This window comes from Engystomops pustulosus, chromosome 3 (assembly GCF_040894005.1).
Source record: "Engystomops pustulosus chromosome 3, aEngPut4.maternal, whole genome shotgun sequence".
Classification (NCBI taxonomy): Eukaryota; Metazoa; Chordata; class Amphibia; order Anura; family Leptodactylidae; genus Engystomops; species Engystomops pustulosus.
The window spans coordinates 191,628,015-191,654,156 of NC_092413.1; the positions used below are offsets into that span (position 1 = coordinate 191,628,015).

At 42.0% G+C, this 26,142-nt stretch overlaps 1 protein-coding gene across 1 annotated transcript; it reads left to right on the top strand.

Moving 5' to 3' along the window:
- The first annotated feature begins 6,439 nt into the window (after positions 1-6,439).
- LOC140122507 (alpha-1,4-N-acetylglucosaminyltransferase-like) lies at positions 6,440-23,517 on the top strand. Its single transcript, XM_072143447.1, has 3 exons — positions 6,440-6,477; positions 19,258-19,790; positions 22,425-23,517. Exons 2-3 carry the CDS (start codon positions 19,275-19,277, stop codon positions 23,013-23,015), a joined length of 1,107 nt encoding a protein of 368 aa, XP_071999548.1. The 5' UTR covers positions 6,440-6,477; positions 19,258-19,274; the 3' UTR covers positions 23,016-23,517.
- Positions 23,518-26,142: the final 2,625 nt, after the last annotated feature.

Sequence of the window (26,142 nt, forward strand, 5' to 3'; positions counted from 1 at the left end):
TGATTCGGGCCCTTAGTAAATGACCACCATTATGTACAATCTGTTTAGCTCCTTCTGCACTTTGATATGCTGTATGCAGAAAGGACACTATGAACGATTTTCTAATCTCCTCCTATTACATAACATGCTGTTTGAAGATAGGACACTACATACAATGTGCTCAGCTCCTCCTGCTCTATAATGTAATGTAATTAGGCTGAATTTTTATGGTGAGAATCCCCATCTTCCTCTCGGTGCATGTAAGTGCATGGCTTGCATCGGATCGTCCGGCGGCCCGCCCCCCCGATTTGTGCCGCATGTAAATCCGATCACGTGTGACACAATCGACTACTAAATACCTGTCCCAGCGGCGCGATCCCCGAAAACATAGGAGAACTGTCACAGGTGGTCCCGTGACCCATATCGCAGGTCGCAGGTTCAATGCCACATACCTGTCCCCGCTCCCAAGTCCCGGCCTCGCTCTGTGTTTGCGCGTCCCCGCGTCCCCATTAATTGGCACTGGCCATTTACCATAAGGCTATTTAAACCTGCCCCTGAGAGAAAGCTCTTTTGTTATTCTTCTGCATTCCTGTGTCTCCTGCGTTCCTGTGTCTCCTGCGTTCCTGTGTCCCTCCGTGTTCCAGTGTTACCTGACCTCCTCCGTGTTCCCGTGTACCAGTGTTCAACTGTATTGCTGTCCTGTGTGCTGTGTTCCCGTACCTACCTGCCTGGACTTCCTGTTGCTGACCCCGGATTGGACTCTGACGTTGCATCTCTGCCACCTGCCCTGGTCCTGTGCCTGGACTTTGACCACAAGATTGTCTGCCGTCTCTGTACCTCAACCTTGGCCGCCACTGTAGACAAGTCACGCCTGAGGAACGACCTGGTGGTACCACGCCGCAGCTTGTCTAACCCGCTTTGCGGCGGGCCCTGGTGAAAACCGGGTACCACTTAGACTCCGGTCCCAGGTAGTGGCTTGTGTCATCGTCTGCAGTGGTCCAGAGGATCCACAACCCCCAAGCCTGACAAGAACCAGACGGAAATGTGGCTGCGGGACCCTTAGTAAATTAGCCCCTCAGTGTATTGGAGTTTGCTTCCAGGTCTAATAACATTGAAATTCTACAGTCAGAACTGTATATTTTATAATTGTAGATCGAGGCAAAAAAAAAAATTGTCCCTTTGACAATTAAATTTTCAAAATTTTTTGCTGTAATGTATAGTATTATCAATAAAACTTCATTACAGACACTTCACAGCTGATCATTGCACGCTGGGACCATAGTAAAGAATCCAGAGAGTTTCACCAGAGGTCACAGAGGGCAGAGAGGTCTGTCTGTAACTAGGGGTTGTCTGTAAGTCAGGTGTAAGTCAGTAGGGCACTGCCTGTACTGGGAATGAAATTTCTATTTGTATGTTTTTCTCTGTGTTATATGGTGTTTGAGGCTGGATTTCCTGCAAGTTATTTTCTTTTACACCTATGTGAAATAATACATCACAAGCAAACACTTTTAGCTTAATGGTGTTGACGGATCAAATAAACAGGACACAGTCACATGTATGCACAAGCAAATATAGGATTGGAAGTGTGAGCAGATCTGGAGTAGACGTATTCCTTCCAACGTGGCTAAATAAATATTTTGAAAAACCTGCAGTAGTATATATTATTATATTATATATTATCACCATTTTAGTCATATGAAGACCTGCCCTGCTAAGTGAATAATCGGAATCCGAAGCGAATGTATCTTAAAGGGATATTCCAAGAATAAGGATAATTCATATACAAATGGGTCCTTAAAATATAAGCTAATGTGTAATTAGTTGTAATGAAGAATTAAAATGCTACTTTAATCAATCTTGTGACTTTGTCCTGTAGTGGAAACACAGGACAGGAGATGGCAGCTGTCCACATCATGCGTTTTGGACCTGCCTAGGTAGGTCATGTGATCACCACTATGTTTGGGGTGTGGGGAGAAACCAAAAGCCGCAATGAATGACTCAGACCTGCTCAACTCTAAGTTGTTTTTGTGCAAGTTTGCTAACAGAAATGTGAAACAAAGGTATATCTTAATGTGTGTACAATGTTCTGGTTTTGGTTAACCCTTTCCCGCAACCTGGCGTAACTCTACGTCATAGGATGCAGGTAGTTCCCGCACCTTGACGTAGAGTTACATCATATCGATCACACCTGCTTAGAAGCTGAGCCTTTGCGATCACTGCGGGATCCTGCAGTAACAGACTAACAGATATCCTGCAGACTATCATGATCCCACCTGTTTAACCCTATAAGCGCCGCAGATATAGCAACCACTGCACCACTGCATCTATAGTGCATTGCCACGAAGATTGGCACCCTCCGCGTGCTGAGCAAGGAGGTGCCGATTGTTGCATGGCAGCTCTGAGGTCCGATGAAGGACCCCAGGGCTGCCAGCAGTAAATGCCTGCTAGTAATGCATTCTGCATTAGTATTGTTACAATGTTCAAATGATCACTGGGACACCCTGGGACAAAATAAATCAGTAAAAAAGGTTAAAAAAGAGAAAAAAAAAGTCCCCTGAAACATAAAAAAGTGAAAATCACCCCACAAAACACAACATATTGGGGCACATTTACTTCTACCTCCCGTTGTGTCCGCCAATCCGGAATGTCCAATGAGGATTCAGAGCTGCCGCGATTCACTTACAGCGTGCGCCCGACTTCTTGAGTGTGACGCTTCCTCGCTCAGGTCCGCCGGAGTTCACCGGAGTGCATGTCTTGCGACACAATTTGAATTTTAAATTCCGCGGTTTGTCCTAATCAGTCGGGTTGTCCAACGGCCATGGCTCCCGATTTGTGTCGCATGAAAGCCGGTGCGCCGATGCGCCACAATCCGATCGTGTACGATTCAGCGGAGAACAGAAATAGTCAGGAAACCCAACAGAATTGCGGTCCGCGGGCCCTTAGTAAATGTGCCCCATTGGGTATCACCACATCCGTTACAACCCTTACAATTAAATAAAATTGTCACTAAATCTGTAAGGGGAACGCCCTAAAGAAAACGCAACAAAAAACACAAAAATGATTACATTTACATCTGTCCTCATAATACCAGCTTAAAAAGTGATAAAAAAGTAACATTTAAGAAGAGCACGAGGAACATATGTCAAGCAGCCAAAAATGATAATCTCAATATTTATTAAAGTACAAAAACAGGAAACTCAATTGGACAAACAATATAAAAACATTTAAAACACGAGAGTGCAGATCAACTGCCTTCGTGAAAGAACGTAGCAGGTGCTGACATGCAATAGTGTCAACCAACCTGCAACAGGGCCCCCCAGAATACACCAAAAAGGATAAACCAAATAGATATCACAAACAACACTCTAGCTGCAACAAAAATTACCATGTAAACTACACAATGTAGGGGTCTAGGCAAGAGAGGACCAGATAATGGTCAACTCCATACGGCGCCACCAGGGCAAAAAGAAAAGTGAGCAGCCCTGACGGTATTGTGTACTGCACGGAGTGGGTGTCACTCCAAATGAATGGATGCAGCAAAAAGGAGCCAAATGGCTATGGGCAAAGCTAGAGGAAAATTTTTACCGAGTGTGCAGAGGTGGTCCAAGGGAGCCCAGGAGGTCCCTGCTCCGGGTTTTGGGCGCACGCGATCGGTTTGTGGCACATCGGCGCCGGCATGCATGCAACGGAAATCGGGGGGGGGGGGGGAGGGCCGTAAGAAAACTGGACAGATTCGGAAAAAAACATTGTATTTTTTTTAAAAAAAGTGAACTCTAGTGCACTCCAACGGACTTCAGTACAGCAGCGACACCTGGTGGACATCGGGCGCACTACCTTAGTGAATCGCCAGAAGACCCGAATCGCTGGATCGCGAATGGACCGGGTAAGTAAATCTGCCCCATTGTAAAACTCTTACCGCTGGGTCGATTGACAATCCAAACTCTCCTCACATCAGAATGTTTTAACACTTCTTCCTCCTTCTGTGTGTGCACAAGGGGGACAAACTCTGTATCACCAGGGCACAAGTCATCTTGTACAGCCTAATAAAGGCAGCACCCGCATGCTGTAGTGGGTGTGCTCAGTAAATGCGTTGTCACCGATCACCCTTTGTATACCAAAGGGGGAACCAGAGAAAGTATTATTCTCTACCTGACTCCTTTGTTGTACCAAAGAACTGACTTTACATATTCAACACAGATTATTATTGTCAGGCCGGATCAGTCTATGACAGTGATGACCAACCTATGACACGCGTGTCAGTGCTGACACGCATAGCCATTTTCAGTGACACGCGGCCGCCGGAGAGTTAAGTTTCATCCTCGGCTCCTACACGGCCAGGTGCAGTAGCCGGGAGTCTGAGAGATTGTCCAGCACATTGTAATAAATAGATGATATGGAAAATCCCCATATACTGCCATACTGTAGCACATGGTAGGATCAATCACACAACCTAGGATTAAAGTACCCTAGAAGTTAAATAATTATACTATAAATATCACAAAATTATGTTTTTTTTTGTCAAGGTGACACACCACAAGAGTTATGCTCGGTTTTTTGGTGAATTTTGACACACCAAGCTCAAAAGGTTGCCCATCACTGGTCTATGACCAATTGTAGCCTGAGGGTGTTAGTATATATTTTACATAATGGGAACATTCAATGAATCATGTTTATTAAAACTTTATAATGATTAGCTCTAAGCAGTCGTCTGTTTTATCTTGGGTGTTAAAGGAAACCTACCACTTCCAATAGGGCTTCTAAGCAGCAAATACCGTGCACCAGCTCAGGGTGAGCTGGTGCCGGCGCTTATCCTGGTTATGTTCTTAAATAGTTTTAATCTTTATATAAGAAGTAGCTTCACTGCACGGTGGTACGCGCTCATCGCAACATGCCCCCGACCGTGCGTGCGCCTGAATAGTAAGTGGTCTGCTACTTCGTATATAAAGATTACTAAAGCTTTTAAACGCTTTAACACTCTTTAAGAACATAACGAAGATAAGCGCCGGCACCAGCTCACCATGAGCTGGTGCTCAGCATTTGCTGCTTAGAAGGCCTATTGGAAGTGGCAGGTTTCCTTTAATGACATTTTTGAAATAACAAAGAAGGGACTAATTATTTTTTAAATGTTATGAGTCCCTGACCCCCTGGAGGAAGACAGTCCTATTGTAAAAGTATGATAATAGCAAAACACATAAAATCGGGCTATACTGTAAGTCCTACTCTTTACTGTGTTCAATTTGGGAAATATTCCTCAATATTCCTCCTGTTATTTAATGACTGAATCCTCCCACTTTGCTGAATTTTTTTTATTGTTCTTAAATTGTGCATGTCTTATTGGGGAGCATTTATCTTATTTTTTTTTCCTTTTGTCGTGTTTGCAAAACACATGTGATAACTCATAAAAGAGCCAAAAGTTGCACCTGCCAAGACAGGAAAAACTACATATGTGTCACGGAAAGAAACCCCTGATCATACATAAGGTGCAAAAAAGAGCTGCCAAAAGTCTCAATTATACAACAAAGAAAAAAAATAAGATACATGCCCCCCCCAATGAGTAATGTACAATCGATCGCTGCTTCCTGATGACAAAGATGGCGACGCGCTGCCATCGTTTAAATGCTGCTGGCGGCACCGGAAGGGTTAATATCAGCAGTTGGCGCTAGCAATATGATTTTTGCATAGTATTTTTAAAAAACTATGAACATTTGTTCATCATTTCTTGTTTTAATGTTTATTATGCAGCATGAACAATTTGATGATTGCACTGTGCATGGCGCCACACCATACTGTGCACATAAACGGTTGGTCCTGTGTGTGTTCGCACCGGCCGCCACATTTATGTCGACAAGTGCGACAGAAATGTGTTGCTTGCCCCTTGAACTGTGCCCCAGGAAAAAAAATTGGTGCACACAGTTCCTGCACTTCGAGCGTGGGCAGCCTGCACCACATTTAAAGAGATGTGCCTGGAGCAAGGGGTCAGTTAATGTCTGTAGAAGAAAGGAGGAGGGAGAGATATAGCAGAGAGGAGATAATTATGATGATTGCAACCTTGTAACAGACATCCAATGTTTGTTTGTATATTTTCCAATGTCATCAATACAATGCAACTGCAAGAAAGGACCTTCTTACAAAGCTTTGTACCAAATATTAAATGGTACCACAAGAAAATTGCCTGGTTCTTTAGTGGTTAATGTACTCACAGCATATCCCATGCTGAAGGCCAGTCTCATTTATGGTACAGTACATACCAATGGAAATATTATACGGCTTCCTCCTGAAAGGCAAACATGGGAATTTTTTCATGGCTTTTTATACCAACAAGAGCAAAATATCTTTATCTCAAGTAATTCTTGTAATTACATGACTATAATGCAAGTAATGGACTTCTCAGTGGATGGAGTCCAGGATAAATACCTCTGGAAAGATAACCAGTTCATAACATAAAGACTAATGGTGAGTCGACCGTTCCCATTATCGGACGCCTTCATTCCTGTCTAGGTAAGTTTTTTTCTCAGGATTTTTTCTTATTAAAATGACACTAAATGTTTGTTTTTTTTCATAAAAAAATATACAGAAATATATCATATAATACAGGTTGTGCCCTACTTAAGAACACCTGACATACAGATGACTCCTAGTTACAAACGGACCTCTGGATGTTGGTAATTTACTGTACTTTAGCCCCAGGCTATAAACAGCTGTAACAGTTATCACAGGTGTCTGTAATGAAGCTTTATTGTTAATCCTTATGACAACCCAACATTTTTAGAATCCAATTGTCACAGAGACAAAAAACAATTTGTCTGGGGTTACAATGATAAAGTATACAGTTCCGACTTACATACAAATTCAACTTAAGAACAAACATACAGAACCTATCCTGTACGTAACTGCCTGCATCTAACATAGATAGAAGAATAAAAAGAACCATTCGACTATAATTGCTGCTTTTACTTGATTACTGATTTACCAACCATGTTTTCCTAAAATCTTTGGGTTTTTTGGGAAAATGAATAGAGGTTACCCAAGTAATAGCAATACCACTACAGAAGTTTGGTTTGTTTCTCTATATTTGGAACAATGGGGAAATTTATCATCAAGGAAAAACTGTTCTAGTTGTCCATGTAAACCAATCACAGCTCAGCTTTAATTTTATAAACAGCTGTGGGAAAATCAAAGCTGAGCTCTGATTGGTTGCCATGAGCAACTAGAACAGTTCTGCTCTAAGAGACATATGATAAATCTCCCCCTATGTGTCTATTAGGTTAATGTAGAAGTGACATAATTCGTACATGGTTTATCTCAGAATTTCAATCAGTGTGAAATCTTATTTTTATACAGGCCGTTACGTACATGATCGGTTCTTTAGTTGAATTTGTCTGTAATTCGGAACTGGTATATTTTATAATTGTAGCTCCAGAGTGTCACTAGAGGTCACAGTGGGTAGAGAGGTCCTTCTGTAACTAGGGGTCGTCTGTAAGTTGGGTGTTCTTAAGTTGGGGAATTGCCTGTAATTTTTTCCCATCAGAACTGTAAGGACCACAGATTCTTTAAAGGGGTATTCCAGGAATCAGCATAATTCATATACAAGTGGGCACTCAAAATATAAGCTAATGTGTAATTAGTTGTTATTTAAAATTTTGCTCCCCTTAGCAGAAAATTCTGGTGACATAGACATTAATGTGGAATTAAAATGCTACTGGCCCTTTAATCAGTCCGTTAATTTCCTCCGCGCGGTCCGTCGCAGAAAAGAAGATGGCCGCTGGTCACATGTCCACATCACATGTCCTGCACCTGCCTGGGCAGGGTCATGTGATCATCACTATGTTTGGCTGTAGTCGGTTGGTTGCAGTGCATCCAGTATGGTCAGTGTTGTGGTGATGGCAGTTACACATCATTACTATGGTAACAGAGCAAGAAAACCTGTTAGATCATCACTGAGAGCAGAGCATAAGAGGGAGGAGGAGTTACTGAGAACTAAAGGATCATGAGACTTGTAGTTTCTAGTGGCGGCCATCTTAGTGATAACTCCACCTACTTTAGATAGGCCATAAATTTTGTAAATCATAAAATCATATTATTTTAGCTCCGTTTTGTGACTAATGACATTGAGTATTGTTGTATTCATTTATTTATATCATCATTGGTTTTTGTGTCAAACGTTCATATTCCCGGAATACCCCTTTAAGTATTCTGAGGTTCTGGTAATTAGTGTGTGTGTCTCAGCAACTTGATCTAAAACTTTTACTACAGAATTTTACTACCATGGGGACATTTCCATTTTTGAGAGGTTCTCTCAGAACAAAGACTGCTACTTTAACGGTGTCAGGAGAAGAGGATTATGAGGGAATATGTTTTATTAGTCATTTTTGTCCATGACATGAGAAGGGGTTTACCCCCAGGTTGTCATAAAGAAAGATGATTTCTGGACACAACTGGAGATGCAATTACATGCAGAAGGAGAATTTACTCATGTTTTGTCTGTGACTTGGCCTAAATTCTGCAGGAACAAGATCATGGGGGCAGATTTACTTACCCGGTCCATTCGCGATCCAGCGGCGCCTTCTCTGCGGTGGATTCGGGTCCAGCCGGGATTCACTAAGGTAGTTCCTCCGCCATCCACCAGGTGGCACTGCTGCGAAGAGCATAGGAACGCACTGAAATGCACCGAGGCCGGCTGAGTGAAGGTAAGCGCGAGTCCAGCGACACATTTTCCGTTTTTAAATGCGGTGGTTTTTTCGAATACGTCCGGTTTTCGTGCGGCCACACCCCCCGCCACAATCCGATTGCGTGCGCCAAAATCCCGGGGCAATTCAGGGGAAATCGGCGCAAATCGGAAATATTCGGGTAACACGTCGGGAAAACACGAATCTTTTCTGCCCCTTTTTTATTAAGTTAAAATTTGTAAGCCTTTGAGGATGCAACCAAATAGAGTCTAAAGGAAAGTGTGTATTGGTTAAAAAACCTATTTAAGATTTGTGCTTTATTCCCAACATTTGTTACCACAGATCATCAGTCTAGATCCATTATTTAAAAGGGTTTTCCCCCAAAATAAAATTCTCAAACTTCAATCCCCTAGTGATGTTTACATAATAAAGATAATTTGAACCCCTTACTTTACTCAGTTTTATTGCTTTTTTTTAGCTCCTATCACTCCCTAGGCTTCTCAGTGTAAAATCCCAGAGTGTGGGCGGGGACTCTCCAAGCAGACACATTGGGGGTCATTTACTACGGGCCCGATCCGCGTTTTCCTGACGTGTTACCCGAATATTTTCTATCTGCGGCAATTGTCCTTGAATTGCCCCGGGATTTTGACGCACGCGATCAGATTGTGGCGCATCGGCGCTGGCATGCACGCGACGGAAATCGGGGGCGTGGTTGAACGCCCCCGTGTCGGGGGACTCGCGCTTACCTTCACTCGGTCCAGCTTGGTGAAGATCAGTGCATTCCGGGGAACTTCAGCGCAGCAGCGCCACCTGGTGGACGTCGGAGGAACTGCCTTAGTGAATCCCGGCCGGACCCGAATCCACCACAGAGAACGCGCCGCTGGATCGCGAATGGACCGGGTAAGTAAATCTGCCCCATCGGGTTTTCCGATGGCAACGCCCCCCCCCCCCCCATTTCCGTCATATGCAACCTGGCGCCGAAATCCGATCGCGTGTGCCGGCTGAATTCGGTGCAAATAGGAAATCACGGGGGCACCCAATGTAATCACGCGATTCAGATCCTTAGTAAATGAGCCCCATTATGACCCATTAGTTCTGTGGGGTGACATTGTAGTTACATTATCAGGGTACAGGTGTATATACACTTTCATCTGGCTTCTGACATTGTACTAGCACACTGACACATAGAAAGAGATGATGCAGCTGAGAGATGATGAGATGCATGAGATGAATTCACAGAGGCTGACAGACAGAGGCTGAAAGACTTTTACACTGTCAGCTCTGCTACATATCTGTTCTCACAGATATGTGCCTGCCTCCCCCTTCCCCCAGACCACTTATTTGCCTGGAGTTTGCATTTTCTATTTTCTCACCATGTGTTTGCTGTCAGGAAGTGAGTCAGTAAGTGTCTGTGAGGTCCATCCTGGACTGCAGGGTGGGGGGGGGCTACAGGCACAGAGCAGAGAGAGACAGAAATCTCAGCAGCACAATATCACACCGAAATCCAAGATGGCATCCCACTAACCCTAAGTCAGAAGTTGCAGGGTCGTGTCTAGGGGCAACTGAAATTGTGTACACCAGGACTGATAGAGACAGGTTGAACTTATATCTGTGAAATGCTGCATTATTGTGAATAACAGTGAATTAGAGAATGTGTTATTTTGTTATCCTGAGTACATATAAGAAACTTGTCTTCATGGGAACACCCCTTTAATGATTCATTTGGGTTTACAGTACGGCAACGGATAAATTCCCAAGGAGGTTAAACCATTTGGCATTATAACATGTTTTCCAATATGTAATGGTGTGTTAGTGTTATGGATATCATATCTGTAACTGATTCTCAAGGATATTTGTTCACACCAAACAGGATATAGATAAAGTTCTTGTGTGAGAATTGACCCGACAAATTTTGACTGGAGTGTGTCTAGTATTTTTCTGGCGATGGACTCTCTTCCAATAGAAGCTCAACCAACTTATGCAAGTATCCTACAGATCATGTAAGATGGAATATTTTGGGGAGCATGGCACCCAAAGAGACTAGTACATAAAGACATACATTAACAGAGTTTTTATAGGTTCTTGAGACAAAGAAACTTACTGAGCATGCTCGAATTCCAATTGCCTTGGACAGGATATATCTGTAAGATGATCTGTGTGTGCGGGGGATGGTACTATGCATAGGGGTCTTTGTAAAGATACATGGTGTGGGAGCACAACAGAAAATGAATTCTATTCCCTCACAATTGTTACTGTAATATGGTTAAATGAAATGAAATCTACCATGAAAATCAAGCATAATAAACCCTGGCGACTAAGTCATAGATACAAAGTCAAAAATGTAATTCCTGAATTTGATTATTGCAACCAGGCGCATAACTACAGAGGTAGCAGGGATAGCAGCTGGACCGTGTATCTTGTGTGGCCCTGCCATCTGACCTTCCACACAAAAGAATGAAGGATATGCTCCATTATATACATATTGGGACTTATTTACTAAGGTTCAGTGGACACACTTTCGCCGGACTTACCAACATTTTTGGGTTTTGCACGGCTGTGACAGGTATTTAACAAGGGCTTGTGTCGCACGTGATCGGATTTTGGCGCAGCTGCTCTGGCTTTCATGCTACAGGAATTGGGGGAGGGCGTCGGATAATCAGATGAATTTGGACTGAGTGCGGGATTTAACTTTCAAATTGTGTCGCAAGATTAAGCACTTACATGCACCAGGAAGAAGCAGTTGAGCTCAGTTGTACCTGAGCGGGGAAGCGACACATGCAGGATATTGGGCTCACGATCTTAGTGAATTGCGGCACAGGGCATTATACACGGACAATACACTTTCTGTAAACTCCTCCGCACATGTAAGTAGATGTGCCCTATTATGCTTCACATTGTGCTGAATAATTTGTATATTATTGTGTGCATCTGCCACAGTATTCTATACAACAAACAATGGACCTTATTGTCACGGCAGGGATTAGACTCAGAATATTTTACAAAACTGCCTTTGGGCAGTCAAGATTAACCCATATCCGGACAAATGAAAAAATAAAGTAAAACATCACTTTTATTAGGGATTCTTAAAAAAGATTGCACTATATTACAAGCTGTTGTGGCACAAACCACTAGATGCACAGGACAAACAGTGGATCAAAAGCACAGTGTGAACTGGGTCATAGGAAGTTTGCAGGTGGTCAGTGGTATGAAATGTGAGATAGTGGGCACAATACGGGGTCCATATCCACCTATAATAATTGCTATAAGTCCACTATTGGCCAGATAAAGAGGACTGTCCTAAGCAGTATTGTCTGTACCTTCACTGCATACATTTGAGCTTTATGTACTCATACTTTATAACAATACAGCCTGCTACCACAGCGGCTCCTGCTGGGGCAGTACAGGCAACACTGTTATTCATGGTCTAGGTCAGTGATGGCAAACCTTTTAGAGACCGAGTGCCCAAACTACAACAAAGAGCCGCTTATTTATCGCAAAGTGCCAACACAGAAATTTCATTTGTGATTTATACTCCCTTCTCTGTCACAGCTTTCATTGATACCAGCACCTGAGGACACCAATACAGCAGAAAATAGTCCCAGGTAGCACTGTCACTTTAAAATAACTCTGTGCACAGCAAGTCCTGGGCTGTATGGGACTGCAGGAAGATACCTGGAGTCATCTCAGGTGATGGCCTGAGTGCCCACAGAAAGGGCTCCGAGTGCCACCTCTGGCACCAGTGCTATAGGTTAGCCATCACTGGTCTAGGTGGTCATTTTAGGGCTCTAATCCATACAATAAGATACATTACTGTAGCAGACAATACTGCTTAGGACAGTCCTCTTTATCTGGCCAATAGTGGACTTATAGTAATTATTATAGGTGGATATGGACCCCGTATTGTGCCCACTATCTCACATTTCATACCACTGACCACCTGCAAACTTCCTATGACCCAGTTCACACTGTGCTTTTAATCCACTGTTTGTCCTGTGCATCTAGTGGTTTGTGCCACAACAGCTTGTAATATAGTGCAATCTTTTTTAAGAATCCCTAATAAAAGTGATGTTTTACTTTATTTTTTCATTTGTCCGGATATGGGTTAATCTTGACTGCCCAAAGGCAGTTTTGTAAAATATTTCATCTGCCACGGTACACACCTGAGCCTGGCAGTCAAATAAAAAATTTTAGGGGATTGAAAGGGGAGAGAAACACATCAGGAGAAGGAATCTTTCGTCTCTCCTTCCTGCCATCTACTTCCCCCATGTAGTCAGCATCTAGTGGGCCTGACAATGAGTATGAGTGTATAAATGGATGGATGTATGGAAATTTAATGTGATGTGTATCTGCTGTGTATGCTCTATATGTGATGTGTATATGCTCTATATGTTTGTGTATGTGTGATGTATATGTATGTATGTTGTGTGTTTATATATGGTGTGTATATACTATATCTATGTGTTTATTCTATATGCATGTATATGATGTGTTAATACGGTTAACATGTGTGAATATGCTGTGAATATTCTATATGTGTAATAATATGATGTACAGTGAATACAAAACGCATTTAGTTCCTTTTAAATGTTTCAATCTTTGTTTCATTGCAGCCAATTGGTAAGGTCAAAAAACTGAGCACCCCACCTTGACAGAAAGAAATAGAAATGTAGATATTTTTGCTATTTAAAAAAAAAATTAAATATCACCTGGTCATAAGTATTCAGACCCTTTGCAGTGATGCTCATATTTAACTCACATACTGTCCATTTCCTTCTGATCCTCCTTGAAATGGTTCTTTTCCTTCATTAGAGTCCATCTGTGTTAAAATAATGATTGGACTTGATTAGGAAAGGCACACACCTGTCTATATAAGACCTCAAAACTCACAGTGCATGTCAGAGTACATGAGAATCATAAGGGACTGCCAAAGAAGCTCAGAATGAGAGTTATGATATAGCACAGGTCTGGTCAAAGTTACTAAAGGATTTTTTACAGGACTTAAGATTTCTAAGAGCACAGTGGCCTCCATAATCTTTAAATGGAACTTTAAACTTTTTCTTGACCTGGCCGTCCAGCCAAATTAAGCAATTATGGAAGAAGAGCCTTTGTGAGAGAGGTAAAGAACAACCCCAAAAAGAACAACAAAGTCAACAATCACTGCAGTTCTCCACCAGTTGAGGCATTAGTGTGCCAACAGAAGTCTCTCCTTAGTGCAAGACATATGAAAGCCTGCATACAGCTTGCAAAAAAACAAGAAAAAAAAAGAAGTACTCCCAGACTATGAGAAATAAGATCACCTGCCAAATACAATCCCAACAGTGTAACTAGGTGATGATAGAATCATGCAATGGGGGCAGAGACAGGACAAATGGTTGCAATTGAAGGTAAGATGAATGCGGCACAGAGATATCCTGGAAGAAAAACTCTTTCAGATGCTCTGGACCTCAGACTGGGCCATAGATTCACCTTCCAACAAGACAATGACACTAAGCACACGGCTTAATTAACACAGCAGAGGCTTCAGAACAACTCTGTGACCATTCCTGACTGGCCCAGCCAGAGCCCGGACCTAAATCCAATTGAGCATCTCGGGAGAGACCTGAAAATGGCTTCCACCAACGTTCACCATCCAACTTGAGGGAACTGGAGAGGATCCGCAAGGAAGAGGCAGAGGGTCCCCAAATCCAGGTGTGAAAAACTTGTTGCATCATTCCCAACAAGACTCCTGGCTGTACTAGCTCCAAAGCTGCTTCTACTTAATACTGAGCAAAAGGGGTGAATACCATGTGATATTTCAGGTTTTCTTTTGTTTAATATCTACATTTCTGGGGGGTTTTGTCAATATGGGGTGCAGAAGTTTTTTTTTTATCTTGCCAATCGCCTGTAAACAAAGAGTGAAAAATTTAAAGGGGTCTGAATACTTTGCGTACCCACTATATATATACTTTATGTGTGTATAAGATGCGTATATACTCTATGTATTAAAAGTGTATTTACTGTATGTAGTGAAGAACTGTATACATGTGTAAGCAAGTATATCAATGTATGTGAATGTATAAACATGTGTGAGTACACAAATATGTGTATTTTTAAGGGGAAGGGGGGGGGGCGCATTCAGAAGTTTGCTATGGAGGTCAGCCTCTCCTAGTTATGCCCCTGATTGCAACCAGATTAACCTTTGGATCAAGCATTAACCTTTAGAAGTCCAAATCCCAAATAAGCCCTACATACATGTTGTGACCTTGATGATTACTTTAACATCTTATGAAATTGGGGATCTCCCATTTTGCTATCTTGATCAACATGAAAATAAAATACTTTTAGATATTTTTTCATTGAAATGACACTCAGCACAGTATTTGTCAACGTAGTCAATTATAGGCAGTGTATTGTCACATTTCTTAGGTTTCATGTATATTTTCACTGTAGTTATTGAATGTAGACATAACTCAAGGCCATTGTGTTACAGCAAATACAACTCTCAGGTAAACCTATTACTTGCAATAATCACAGAGAATGACCCAACCCATCATCTGATATCAGATGCCCTTGACCTAAGCCATTGGCGACTAATGCCCGGCTTAGAACATCTTATTCTAGGTGATAAGAGAAGGTCTCCAGGAAAATTATTCTGTATTCCGCAGAAGACTTCCAAGCAGTCTGGTAAGAAAAGTTGACTGCCTTATTCCTATATGTGTATTAGTTATTATTAGATAAAGGGTTTTCCTTTTGTATGTTACTTTAGTTGCCTTTTAATGTCACACATACACACTTCATAAAAGACTATCAAGATTGCAGTGTACTATAATAAGAAAGGAAAGAAAAGGAAAAAAAAAAGAAGGTTCAAATGACTCTATAGGTATAATAAAAAGGGAGGAAGAAACCATTCCTAGTGATGATCAAAAGCGAAGGTAATACAAAACGGCATAAGCCTAGGGGGGTTCCCACATCAACATAGAAAGACAAAATATCACATATCTGGGTAGTGAGGGGAGGACAGCCGAGGCGATCTAGCCTAATTGCTGATAGTTTTTTACAAAGAAGAATAGAATTAACCCTCTTTATTAATGTAGAGGAGACTAAAATAAACTGGAAATGTTTGGGGGTTTATTACCCAGGAGACAAACTTAGACATACCACCAGTAATCTCTCCTTTAGAAATTCTACTCCAGAACCTAGCTGCCAAAAAACAAGCCCACCAACTATGAAGAAGACCAAGATCAAAATATAAAAGTCATGTATTCTAGTCTGAACCTATGGAGTACTTCATTAGCTTTTTCAGTCTACGAGACTTGTCAACTACCCAATGTGTTCTTCTTCCGTGTTCTTTCAATGTGTTCTTTCAGTGAAAAATGCTCGGGTCTCCCATTGACTTCAATGGGGTTCGTTATTCGATACGAGCACTCGAGCATCGGGAAAAGTTAACCTGAATAACGATTGCTCGAGCATTTTAGTGCTCCCTCATCTCTACCTATGACCATATAGCAAAGATAACATAGCAGAATTAGATTGAGTATATTCAGCCTTAGATTCTGAAAATGTCTATTCTGCTTCAGTCCCAGACGGAAGGTGGGACTGGAGTAACAAGAACACTTGAGTCATTCTAAAAAGTTCAGTAAAAGAGGGTTGATATTGTGTTCGAAATCTGGAAAGATATAAACTGTTTTGCCCAAGAAAAAATCATGTAGGTGGAGAAGTTTATTTGCCGACCCTGAGAACCTTGATAGAAACATTGAACTAGCCAAAATAGGTACAGGTGACATCAGAGATTACAACTCAAAATTAAATGTGAACCGCCCTAGACAATTGTAAAGCACAAATAGTATATAGAAGGTACAGAATAAAGACAAAAAAGGAAGTGCTCTCCTCATGCATATCTTTCATACATAATTAAGAAAGACTCTCACCTGGTCCTGATGCAAGACAGAGCATATAATATAGTGTGACCTGGCTGCTGTTCACATAGAAGGTTCTCCTCCGAGTTCCAGGGATACCGGTGGAAAGTTTCAAACATAGATTCCAACTGATATTTAGGGGATACATGTGTGTCCAGCGCTCAAGGTACTCACTCGGACCAGAGTTAATAGTTCCAACAAAGGACTTGTTTATTCAGTGGTGCACCATTGAATAAACAAGTCCTTTGTTGGAACTTTCAACTCTGGTCCTAGTGAATACCTTGAGCGCTGGTTACATGCGTCCCCCCTACATGTCAGTTGGAATCTTTTAGGTAATCAGGGACTAAAATTCTCCCCAGTCCTATGAATATACATAATGGGGGTCATTTACTAAGGGCCCGATTCACGTTTTCCCGACGTGTTACCCGAATATTTGCGATTTGCGCCGATTTTCCCTGTATTGCCCCGGGATTTTGGCGCACGCGATCGGATTTTGGCGCATCGGCGCCGGCATGCACGTGACGGAAATCGGGGGGCGTGGCCGAACGAAAACCTGACGGATTCGGAAAAACCGCCGCATTTAAAAAATAAAAATGTGTCGCGAAAATTGCACTTACCTTCACTAGGAATAGGCCGGTGAATTTCAGGGCATTCCAGCGCGCCTCCGGGAACTTCAGCGCAGCAGCGCCACCTGGTGGACGGCGGAGGAACTACCTTAGTGAATCCCGGCCGGACCCGAATCCACCGCACAGAACGCGCCGCTGGATCGCGAATGGACCGGGTAAGTAAATCTGCCCCAATATGTCTAGCTATTTGTGGGCACCTAGCCCCTCATATGAATGGAAATGTCCTTTTAACCGAGCTAAATACATAAAGAAGCCTAGGGAGGAAAAACATTTTTATAGTATTAATCCAACCTCATAAGAATAATCCCACAGTTTAAAGGTCAGCTCTAATTACCTTAGTAAATATCCTACCATAGTAGGATAGTTACAAATATAACTCCACAGTCTTCTGGACATTCCACCCCCAATAGAGGGCACAATGTTGTTATCAAAAACTTGTGGGTCATAGATATATCCTGCAGAATATGGTTGCAATCATTCTTTGAATAGTCCTTTCTGCCTCCTCTCTTTCAACATTAAGTCATTAACCACCCTCCAGTGAAATAGAGAGTAGGGAAATGCCATCCAAAAAATGATTAATTGTCTGCACAGAAAGTCACCCTTCCTCCTTGCACTATTTTAAATAGAACACATAAAACACATCATGAGTAGCCATGCGGTAAGCAGTAATATGACCTAGAATGGATATGGTCAGACTTTTGCCTATTGCATAATGCATAGTAAAGCAACAGGTCAGGTTTGTGAGCCTACTTGTCGTAAGTAGCCCCGTGTGTTTTACAAAAAGGGGGGTGTACTCAGTAACTAGGGGGCGTGACTAGACCAAAAAGGCCCTTCACCAGAAATTTAAGATTGTGATGCAGCAAACAAGATCAACTAATAGGAGGTGTAAAATAGGTTTCCCGAGTCTATACAGGACCAGATTCATCATCCAGCACAATGGGTCTCAGTTAATTTTTAACTTTTGTCAGACTGTTTTCTGGCCAAAATGGTTTAGACAGGTATGTGCAGAAGTGTGTGCGCTGGTATTGTGGCGCACAAGACTCTCTTTGTGGCGCAGCTGTGCTGGCTTCCACGCAACACAAATTAGGGGGCATTCCATCGGACAGTCTGACCGATTGGGCACAGTGGGGGTCATTTACTAAGGGCCCGATTCGCGTTTTCCCGACGTGTTACCCGGATATTTCCGATTTGCGCCAATTTTCCCTGAATTGCCCCGGGATTTTGACGCACGCGATCGGTTTGTGGCGCATTGGCGCTGGCATGCACGCAATGGAAATCGGGGGGCGTGGCAGAACGGTAAAAACTGCCGCATTTTTTAAAAAAAATTGGTCGCACGGGCCGTACTCACATGCAACACGATGAAGACGATGAACTCCGGGGCATCTCGGCGGATCTCGGCGCAGCAGCGCCACCTGGTGGACATCGGGCGCAGGACCTTCATGAATCGCCGGAAGACCCGAACGCTCGTCAGAGAAGCCACCGCTGGAACGCGAATGGACCGGGTAATTAAATGTGCCCCATTTACTTACAGGGTCACCGGAGTTCACAGAAAGTGCATTGTCAGACTATTATGCACTGTGCGGTGATTCACTAAGATCGTGCGCCCGATATCCTGCATGTGTCGCTTCACTGCACTGGTCAGACAGAGTTTACCATCTTTTTAGTGGTGCATCTAAGTACTTGGGCTTGCGACACAATTTAAAAGTTAAATCCTGCGCTCAGTCCGAATCAGTCGGACTGTCCGATGACACGCCCCTAATTTGTGTCGCATGGAAGCCAGCGCAGCTGCTCCACAAAAAGGGTCATATGTGCCACAATCCCAGCGCAGACACTTCTTAAATAACTGTGCAGGCCATTTTAGCCACAAAAATGTCGCACAGTCCTACAAAGTGCACACATGATCCTTGATTCCTCTGGCAGAGCAGAAACTGCTCCAGTTATAGTCTGCACTGGTCTAATGACCAACAGATTAATAGATCTCCCCCATTGTGACAGCAACAGCTTGTGAATATGAATGGATAGACTGTTGTATACTGCAGATATAATATAAGCAAATACTAAATTCTGCCTCCGTTTTGCTTCCTTTTACAGATTGACACCGGCATAACATGAAGATCAAAAATAACCTCAGGATATTTCATTTATTATTATTTCTCTTGATTGCCTCAGGATTTGTCTACAAAATCATCTACCTCAAGAGCTACTCATATCTATCCTTTACATTTACAAATGTACAAGGTCAACATTCCTTAAGTCAAAATCTATCTGAAGGCCAAGGAAAAATTGAACATGCATCAAATAATACTGTGCAAGACATACAATCGAATATAAAAACACTCGGTGATATTCTAAATGGTGAAGATGGCATTATATTTATTGAGACCACTGACAAAATGCAACCACAACCGCTGGTTTTATGCGCTATTGAGTCAGCGGCTCGTGTGTATCCAGATAGACCGGTAGTCTTCTTCATGAAAGGATTAAGAGACGCGGGTCCAGAAGATTATGGAATAAAAGCATTAAGATATTTCCCAACTATTTCCTCCATGGATAACATCTATATTTTCCCATTGATTATAGATGAACTTTTTAAAGACACACCATTTCTTACATGGTATAAGAAGGTATATGGTATATAAGATGCCTTGAGTATTTTAATGAAATCTACTATTTGGTTTACTATAAAAATTTTCCCAATAAATGCATAATACATAAGTAAGAAATCATAGGCATTCTTTTAATCTTTTGTTTTTCATGACTCAGAGCCCTCTCTTCAATTTTGCATTTTAACCAGAAGCTACTAGGACTACTTTTTGCACACCAGGGCTTGGTCTTCTGAAACACTCCTCCTTCTCTTGGCTATTCCATCCAAAAAGGATATGACTACCATACAGGAAAGCAAGAAACTGGTTATTCTACCGAATTGAAGAGAAGACTTCATTTGAAGAGGGCCTTTATTGGGAATTTTTTAATTGTTTTCTCTAAGGCTCAAAGATATTGTTATAAAATACACTGCTCAAAAAAAATATGGCAACTCTTAAATAACACATCCTAGATCTGAATGAATAAAATATTCTCACTAAATACTTTGTTCTGTACAAAGCTGAATGTGCTGCCAACAAAATCACATAAAAATCCTCAATGGAAATCAAATTTATTAAACAATGGAGGCTGGGATTTGGATTCGCCCACAAAATTAAAGTGAAAAACACACTACAGGTTGATCCAACTTTGATGCAATGTCCTTAAAAGTTAAAATGAGGCTCAGCATTGTGTGTGGCCTCCATGTGCCTGTATGACCTCCCTTCAAGACCTTGGTATGCTCCTGATGAGGTTACGGATGGTCTCCTGAGGGATCTCCAACCAGACCTGGATTAAAGCATTTACCAACTCCTGGACAGTCTGTTGGGCAATGTTATGTTGGTGGATGGAGCGAAACATGATGGATTTAGGTCTGGGGACCAAGTGCGCCAGTCCATAGTTTCAATGCCTTCATCTTGCAGGAATTTCTGACAAACTCCAGCCACATGAGGTCCAGCATTATCCTGCATTAGGAGGAATTCAGGGCCAACCGCACCAGCATATGGTCTCACACTGTGTCTGAGGATCACATCCTGGTACCTAATGGCAGTCAGGCTGAATATGGTGAGCACATGGTGGGCTGTGCGGCCACCCTGCACCATTACCGACCACTGCCAAAATGGTCATGTTGAAGGATGTTGTAGGCAGAAGATTGCTCTCCATAGTGTCTCTAGTCATGTCTGTCACATGTGCTCAGTGTGAACCTGCTTTTATTTGTGAAGAGCACAGGGCACCAGTGAGGAATTAGCCAATTCTGGTTTTCTCTGGCAAATTCCAAGCATTGTGTTGGATTGTGAGCACAACCCCCATCTCTGGACGCCGGGCCCTCAAATGATCCTCATGGAGTCGATTTCTAACCATTTTTGCAGACACATATGTGGCCTGCTAGAGGCCATTTTGCATGGCTGTGGCAGTGCTCCTCCTGTTCCTCATTGCACAAAGGCAGAGGTAGCAGTCCTGCCTCTGGGTTGTTACCCTCCTATGGCTCCCTCCATGTCTCCTGGTGTACTGGTCTGTCTACTAGTAGTGCCTCCAGCCTCTTGACACTACACTGACAGACACAGCAAACTTTCTGGTCACAGTTCACATTTATTTGCCATCCTGGATGAGCTGCACTACCTGAGCCTAACCTTGTGTGGGTTGTAGAGTCCATTTTATGTAAGCACCACCAACATTCAAAATTGAGCAAAAACATCAGCCAGAAAGCATAGGTACTATCCTAGAAGTGGTCTGTGGTCCTCACCTGCAGAACTACTCCTTTATTGATTGTGTTTTCTAATTGCCAATAATTTCCACCAGTTGTCTATTCCATTTGCACAACAGAATGTGAAGTTGATTTTTATTGTGGCTTCCATTTGATGTACCTGGAGTTATATAGTGTTGTTTAAGTGTTCCCTTTATTTTTAAGCAGTGTAGATTATCCAGATTAGTAATGGTTCAACACCCAGTGCCCCCACAGATCAAGTACAATATTTTTATTTTTTCATAGAAGCTAAGCTGCAGTAACTTGCTTTAGCCACTGCACGAATAACGGATGTATCTGCATCTTGTTTTATTCCAACTGACTCCAGAGAACAAGTGATCTGTTGCCTGATGGACCCCCGACAACCTGCATAAGTCATCAAAAATTTTAGCCAGGAAAATCCCTTTATCTCGGGAAGTTTATGGGACTTTGTGTTACAAAGTGCCAAATCCGTTGCTTCACCTACAGTAACATAAGAAGACCTGTCAGCTCTCCTGGCATTTCTTCAGGAGATGTGACAAACTATGTCCATAGCCCACCAAAGCCACTTTTCACCTTCCTGGCACGACCAATTTTTTTCAAATCTGACCTGTGTCACTATAAGTGGTTATAATTTTGGAACACTTTAACATATCCAGGTTATTTTGAGATAGTTTTTTCTCGACAATTTGTACTTCTTGTTAGCTGTAAAATTTGTGTCATATGTTTGGTCTTTATTATGAAAAAAAAACTATGTTTTTTGACAAAATGACAAAATCTATGGAAAAATGCTCAATTTTAGTAAATGGGTGGATGATTGGAGATGTCTGACCATAATGTTAAAAAACTAAGTGTCATACTCCAACTTATGACCTATCCTGTAGATAATTTGGGGCTAGAAAACCCCTATATAGGTCATTCTAGTTCTAATATGTAGATTCTTTTGTATTTGTAGATTGATCCTGAGAAAGAAAATTACTGGATTCACAATCTTGCAGACAGCTGTAGGTTGGCTCTTATCTGGAAATACGGTGGCATCTATATGGATACAGACATCATCTCTTCCCGGCCTGTCCCTTATAAGAACTTTGCAGCTGCAGAGTTTCCCAAGAGTTCTAGCAACGGTGTCTTTGGATTTTCTTCTCAGCACAATTTTATATGGAGGTGCATGGAAGATTTTGTGCAGAATTATGATGGTAGCTTTTGGGGACTTCAAGGACCATACCTCTTCACCCGTGTTTTAAAACAAATCTGTGAGTTACGAGGTTTCAACGGCACAGAAGACAGTACCTGTGGAAACATCACTTTCCTAAACCCTCAACGATTTTACCCAATTTCATATGGAGACTGGAAATCATATTATGCGGTTTGGGACAATTTGCCAACTTTCAGTGACTCTTATGCCTTACATTTATGGAACCAGATGAACAGCGAAGAGAAGAGAACTATGGTTCCGGGTAGTAACACATTGGTGGAGCATCTGTACAAAATGTATTGTCCTTCAACATATGCAGCTCTTCAAAGAAATGAGAGTATTTATCTATAGTCACTGGGTCATGAATGTACCAAATGAACACTACAGCAATTTCTACCCCAGTTGACTGTCTGCAATATATTTTGCTTGTATAATAAGTAAGTCAAGCTGCACCAGGGTGATTATCAGTGCAATTACGTACATGTAATTGATATTACTGTGGATTTGGTAAAATTTCATTTGATTGATTTAAGTATATTAATCTGACAGGGCTCCATATTAGACTTTGGAATAGGGTCCCCTGTCCGCTTAAAAGTTTAAATGTTATACTTCTATCTACACACTCATTTTTATACCTATATACATAAACATACAGTTCTTCACTCATACACACACATGTAAACACTCACATATATATGCATGCATCTAGAGTGTATACATATCACATATACACACATACATTGCAAAATGTACTGTAGACATAAAGCATATAAACACATCATATATATTTATATACACATACAGCATATATACGTCACATATTCACAAACATCACATATATGTACAATGTGCAGCATTATACACGCACATATATATATATATATAGCAGCTGCTATGGCTGCTTCTACTGTAGTTACGCACCTGCATGTTTGTTCAAGTAAATATGTTTATTTAACATATAGATGAATCAATTTTGGAGAACATTCCAATATTTGTTTTGTCATTTCTGGGTTAGGCCTCCAAAAATGTATGAATTAATAGACAACTGGGTGTTACCTGTTAAAGGAAACCTACCACTTCTGATGGTAGGTATGAGATGTAAACACCGGGCACCAGCTCAGGGTGAGCTGGTGCCGGAGCTTATCTTAGCGAGTGTTTTAAACCGCTATATTGCGGTTTAAACACATTTTGATTTACCTCTCCGAGGTAGCTTCGGCGCTGCGCATGGCCGTGCGCGCGCGCGCGCCTCCATACGGAGTGCCGGAGGCGTCACGCGCGCATGGCGGCGCGCACCGCCGAAGCTACCTCGGAGAGGTAAATCAAAATGAAGTGGTAGGTTTCCTTTAAGGATGAATCCTGACAGTGTAGTAAGCTCAGATTGGCCCACAGTCCAACTGCTTCCCTAAGCTAGGTGGGCCGCCAGCCCCTGCATTACATTGCAGATCACCCTCACAGTTCTTCAGACAGATAGTCACCATACATCATGTGTTTATTTTGTATATTCTGTAGATACATTGAATGGCTGAGCTACTGACAAGGCCAACAGGACAACAGTGTAACTGTAGGCAAAGGCTACTTATAAAAAAAATCTGTATTGATGGCAATCTTTGGGAACTTGCTACCATATATGCGTATGGAGCTGATCAGTGGTCCTCAGAATGTACTTTATCATAGGAACTAAGGTTTCCCAGTGAAGAGACATACACCTTTGACAAAGTAAATGGCCAACAATCATCTTCTAATAATGTGATCTCCCTGTTTCATTATGGGATCTTATGTTATTTTGCTACACCCCCACTTCTGCCGCAAATATCTTCATCCTACCCAGTGATTTTTATATAGAAACAAGTTACATTATATAACTTTTAATTGAATGTTTGAATACTTGATATGACAATATTGAATAAATACTGTGCTGGCTGTATTTAATACATCTGGATGAATAAATGTGGAAAGTAGGAAATGTAATAAAGAATAGAGCCAAATGATGTATTTACCAACTTTCTACTAGAGTTTGAGACAGGAACAGACTTACTTCCTGTTCGACAGGTTTAGATGATATCCTCAGGTGGATTTGCTGCCTGCGTAGCAGGTTAGGGTTTGACATACGGACTCCAGACTTCAGAGGAAAGGGGAAGCCCAAGACCATACACCGGATTAACATGACAGGCATCTCCATGGTCAACCAAAGAAGTTTAGTGCTTGTGTTCAACTTCATATACAAAGGTTATCTTTTCAAAATAGAAGTAGGAGTGCTGCCATCATTGCTGAAGAGGTTAAAGCGATAGTGCTTAGACCTAACACTATACACTGCATGGCTTTCACCACAGAAGGAAAATATGCAAAGTTTTCATATGGGATGGGATAGGGAAAACCACAGCTTTTAGCGACCTTGTTAGGCAGCTCCCTTGACATCAAGCATGACCTTTAGGAAGCCTTATGACATGATGCAGGATTAATACCAAACCAGTTTATCTATTCCAGAAGGAACCGACTCCCAACTGTAGACATCACTGTTTGGACCTGGTTGGATCTCTTCAGTACAGTGTAGGGAACCGGGCTGACTGAGAGGCTTGTGACTAAGGTCGGGAAGTAAGAGTTCTCCTTATGGAGACTGCAAATTGCGGCCACCGTGTATTTCCTTATCCCATCCTGGAAAAGTTTCCCCCAGAATCCCCTAGTAGAGCATCCATGGCTATAAGACTCCAAACACCAACACAACGGCCTTAATTGGCAGTCTCCGTATGGAGAACTCTTACTCCCCGACCACAGAAGGAAGCCATTTCTAAAGATGGTGGACAAGAAAGCCCACAAACAGTTTACTGTAGACAAGCAGACTAAGGACATGGATTACTAGAACTGTATCCTGTGGTCTAATAAGACCAAAATAAACGTATTTGGTTTAGATGGTGCCAAGTGTGAGAGGTAGCAATCAGGTAAGTATAAATACAAGTGTGACTTTTCTATAGTTAAGCATGGTGGTGTTCAATATGGGAACCATGAATCCAAACATGTACTGTAACATAGCAGAAAATGATACCCTATTTTCAGTAGGTCAGTATTCCAAAAGGGTACTTGCCCCAAAAACCTCAATGACAACTACTGTCCTGCTAAAGAAATTGAAGTTAAAGATTCTGAACTGGCCAATAGTTTTTTTTACATGGTGGAGATCAAGGTCTTTAACATCCACCAGGTCTGGGGGAGGGGAGGGTGGAGGAGAGGAGTGGCTGTAACTTGTAAAACTCTACTAAAATTCAGGCCCGGGAGAGAAAAGGGGTATTCCCTCCAAGACAAAATTCTTAAAAGTACTCAGGAAGGCAAAATAACACATTCTCTAATTCAATGTTATTAACAAAAATACAGCATTTCACAGATATAATTCCAACTTGTCCCTCTCAGTTATGATTTTATATATTTTGGTTGTCTTTGGCAGCATACAGCATCAGGAGACAGAGACAGGAACTTCTCGTGCACGAGC

Excerpts from the sequence above, each read along its gene's own strand:
- LOC140122507 (XM_072143447.1), top strand. The coding sequence starts at position 19,275 with ATGAAGATCAAAAATAACCTCAGGATATTTCATTTATTATTATTTCTC. Across the intron at positions 19,791-22,424 it reads TTCTTACATGGTATAAGAAG|ATTGATCCTGAGAAAGAAAA; the intron begins GTATATGGTATA and ends TTGTATTTGTAG.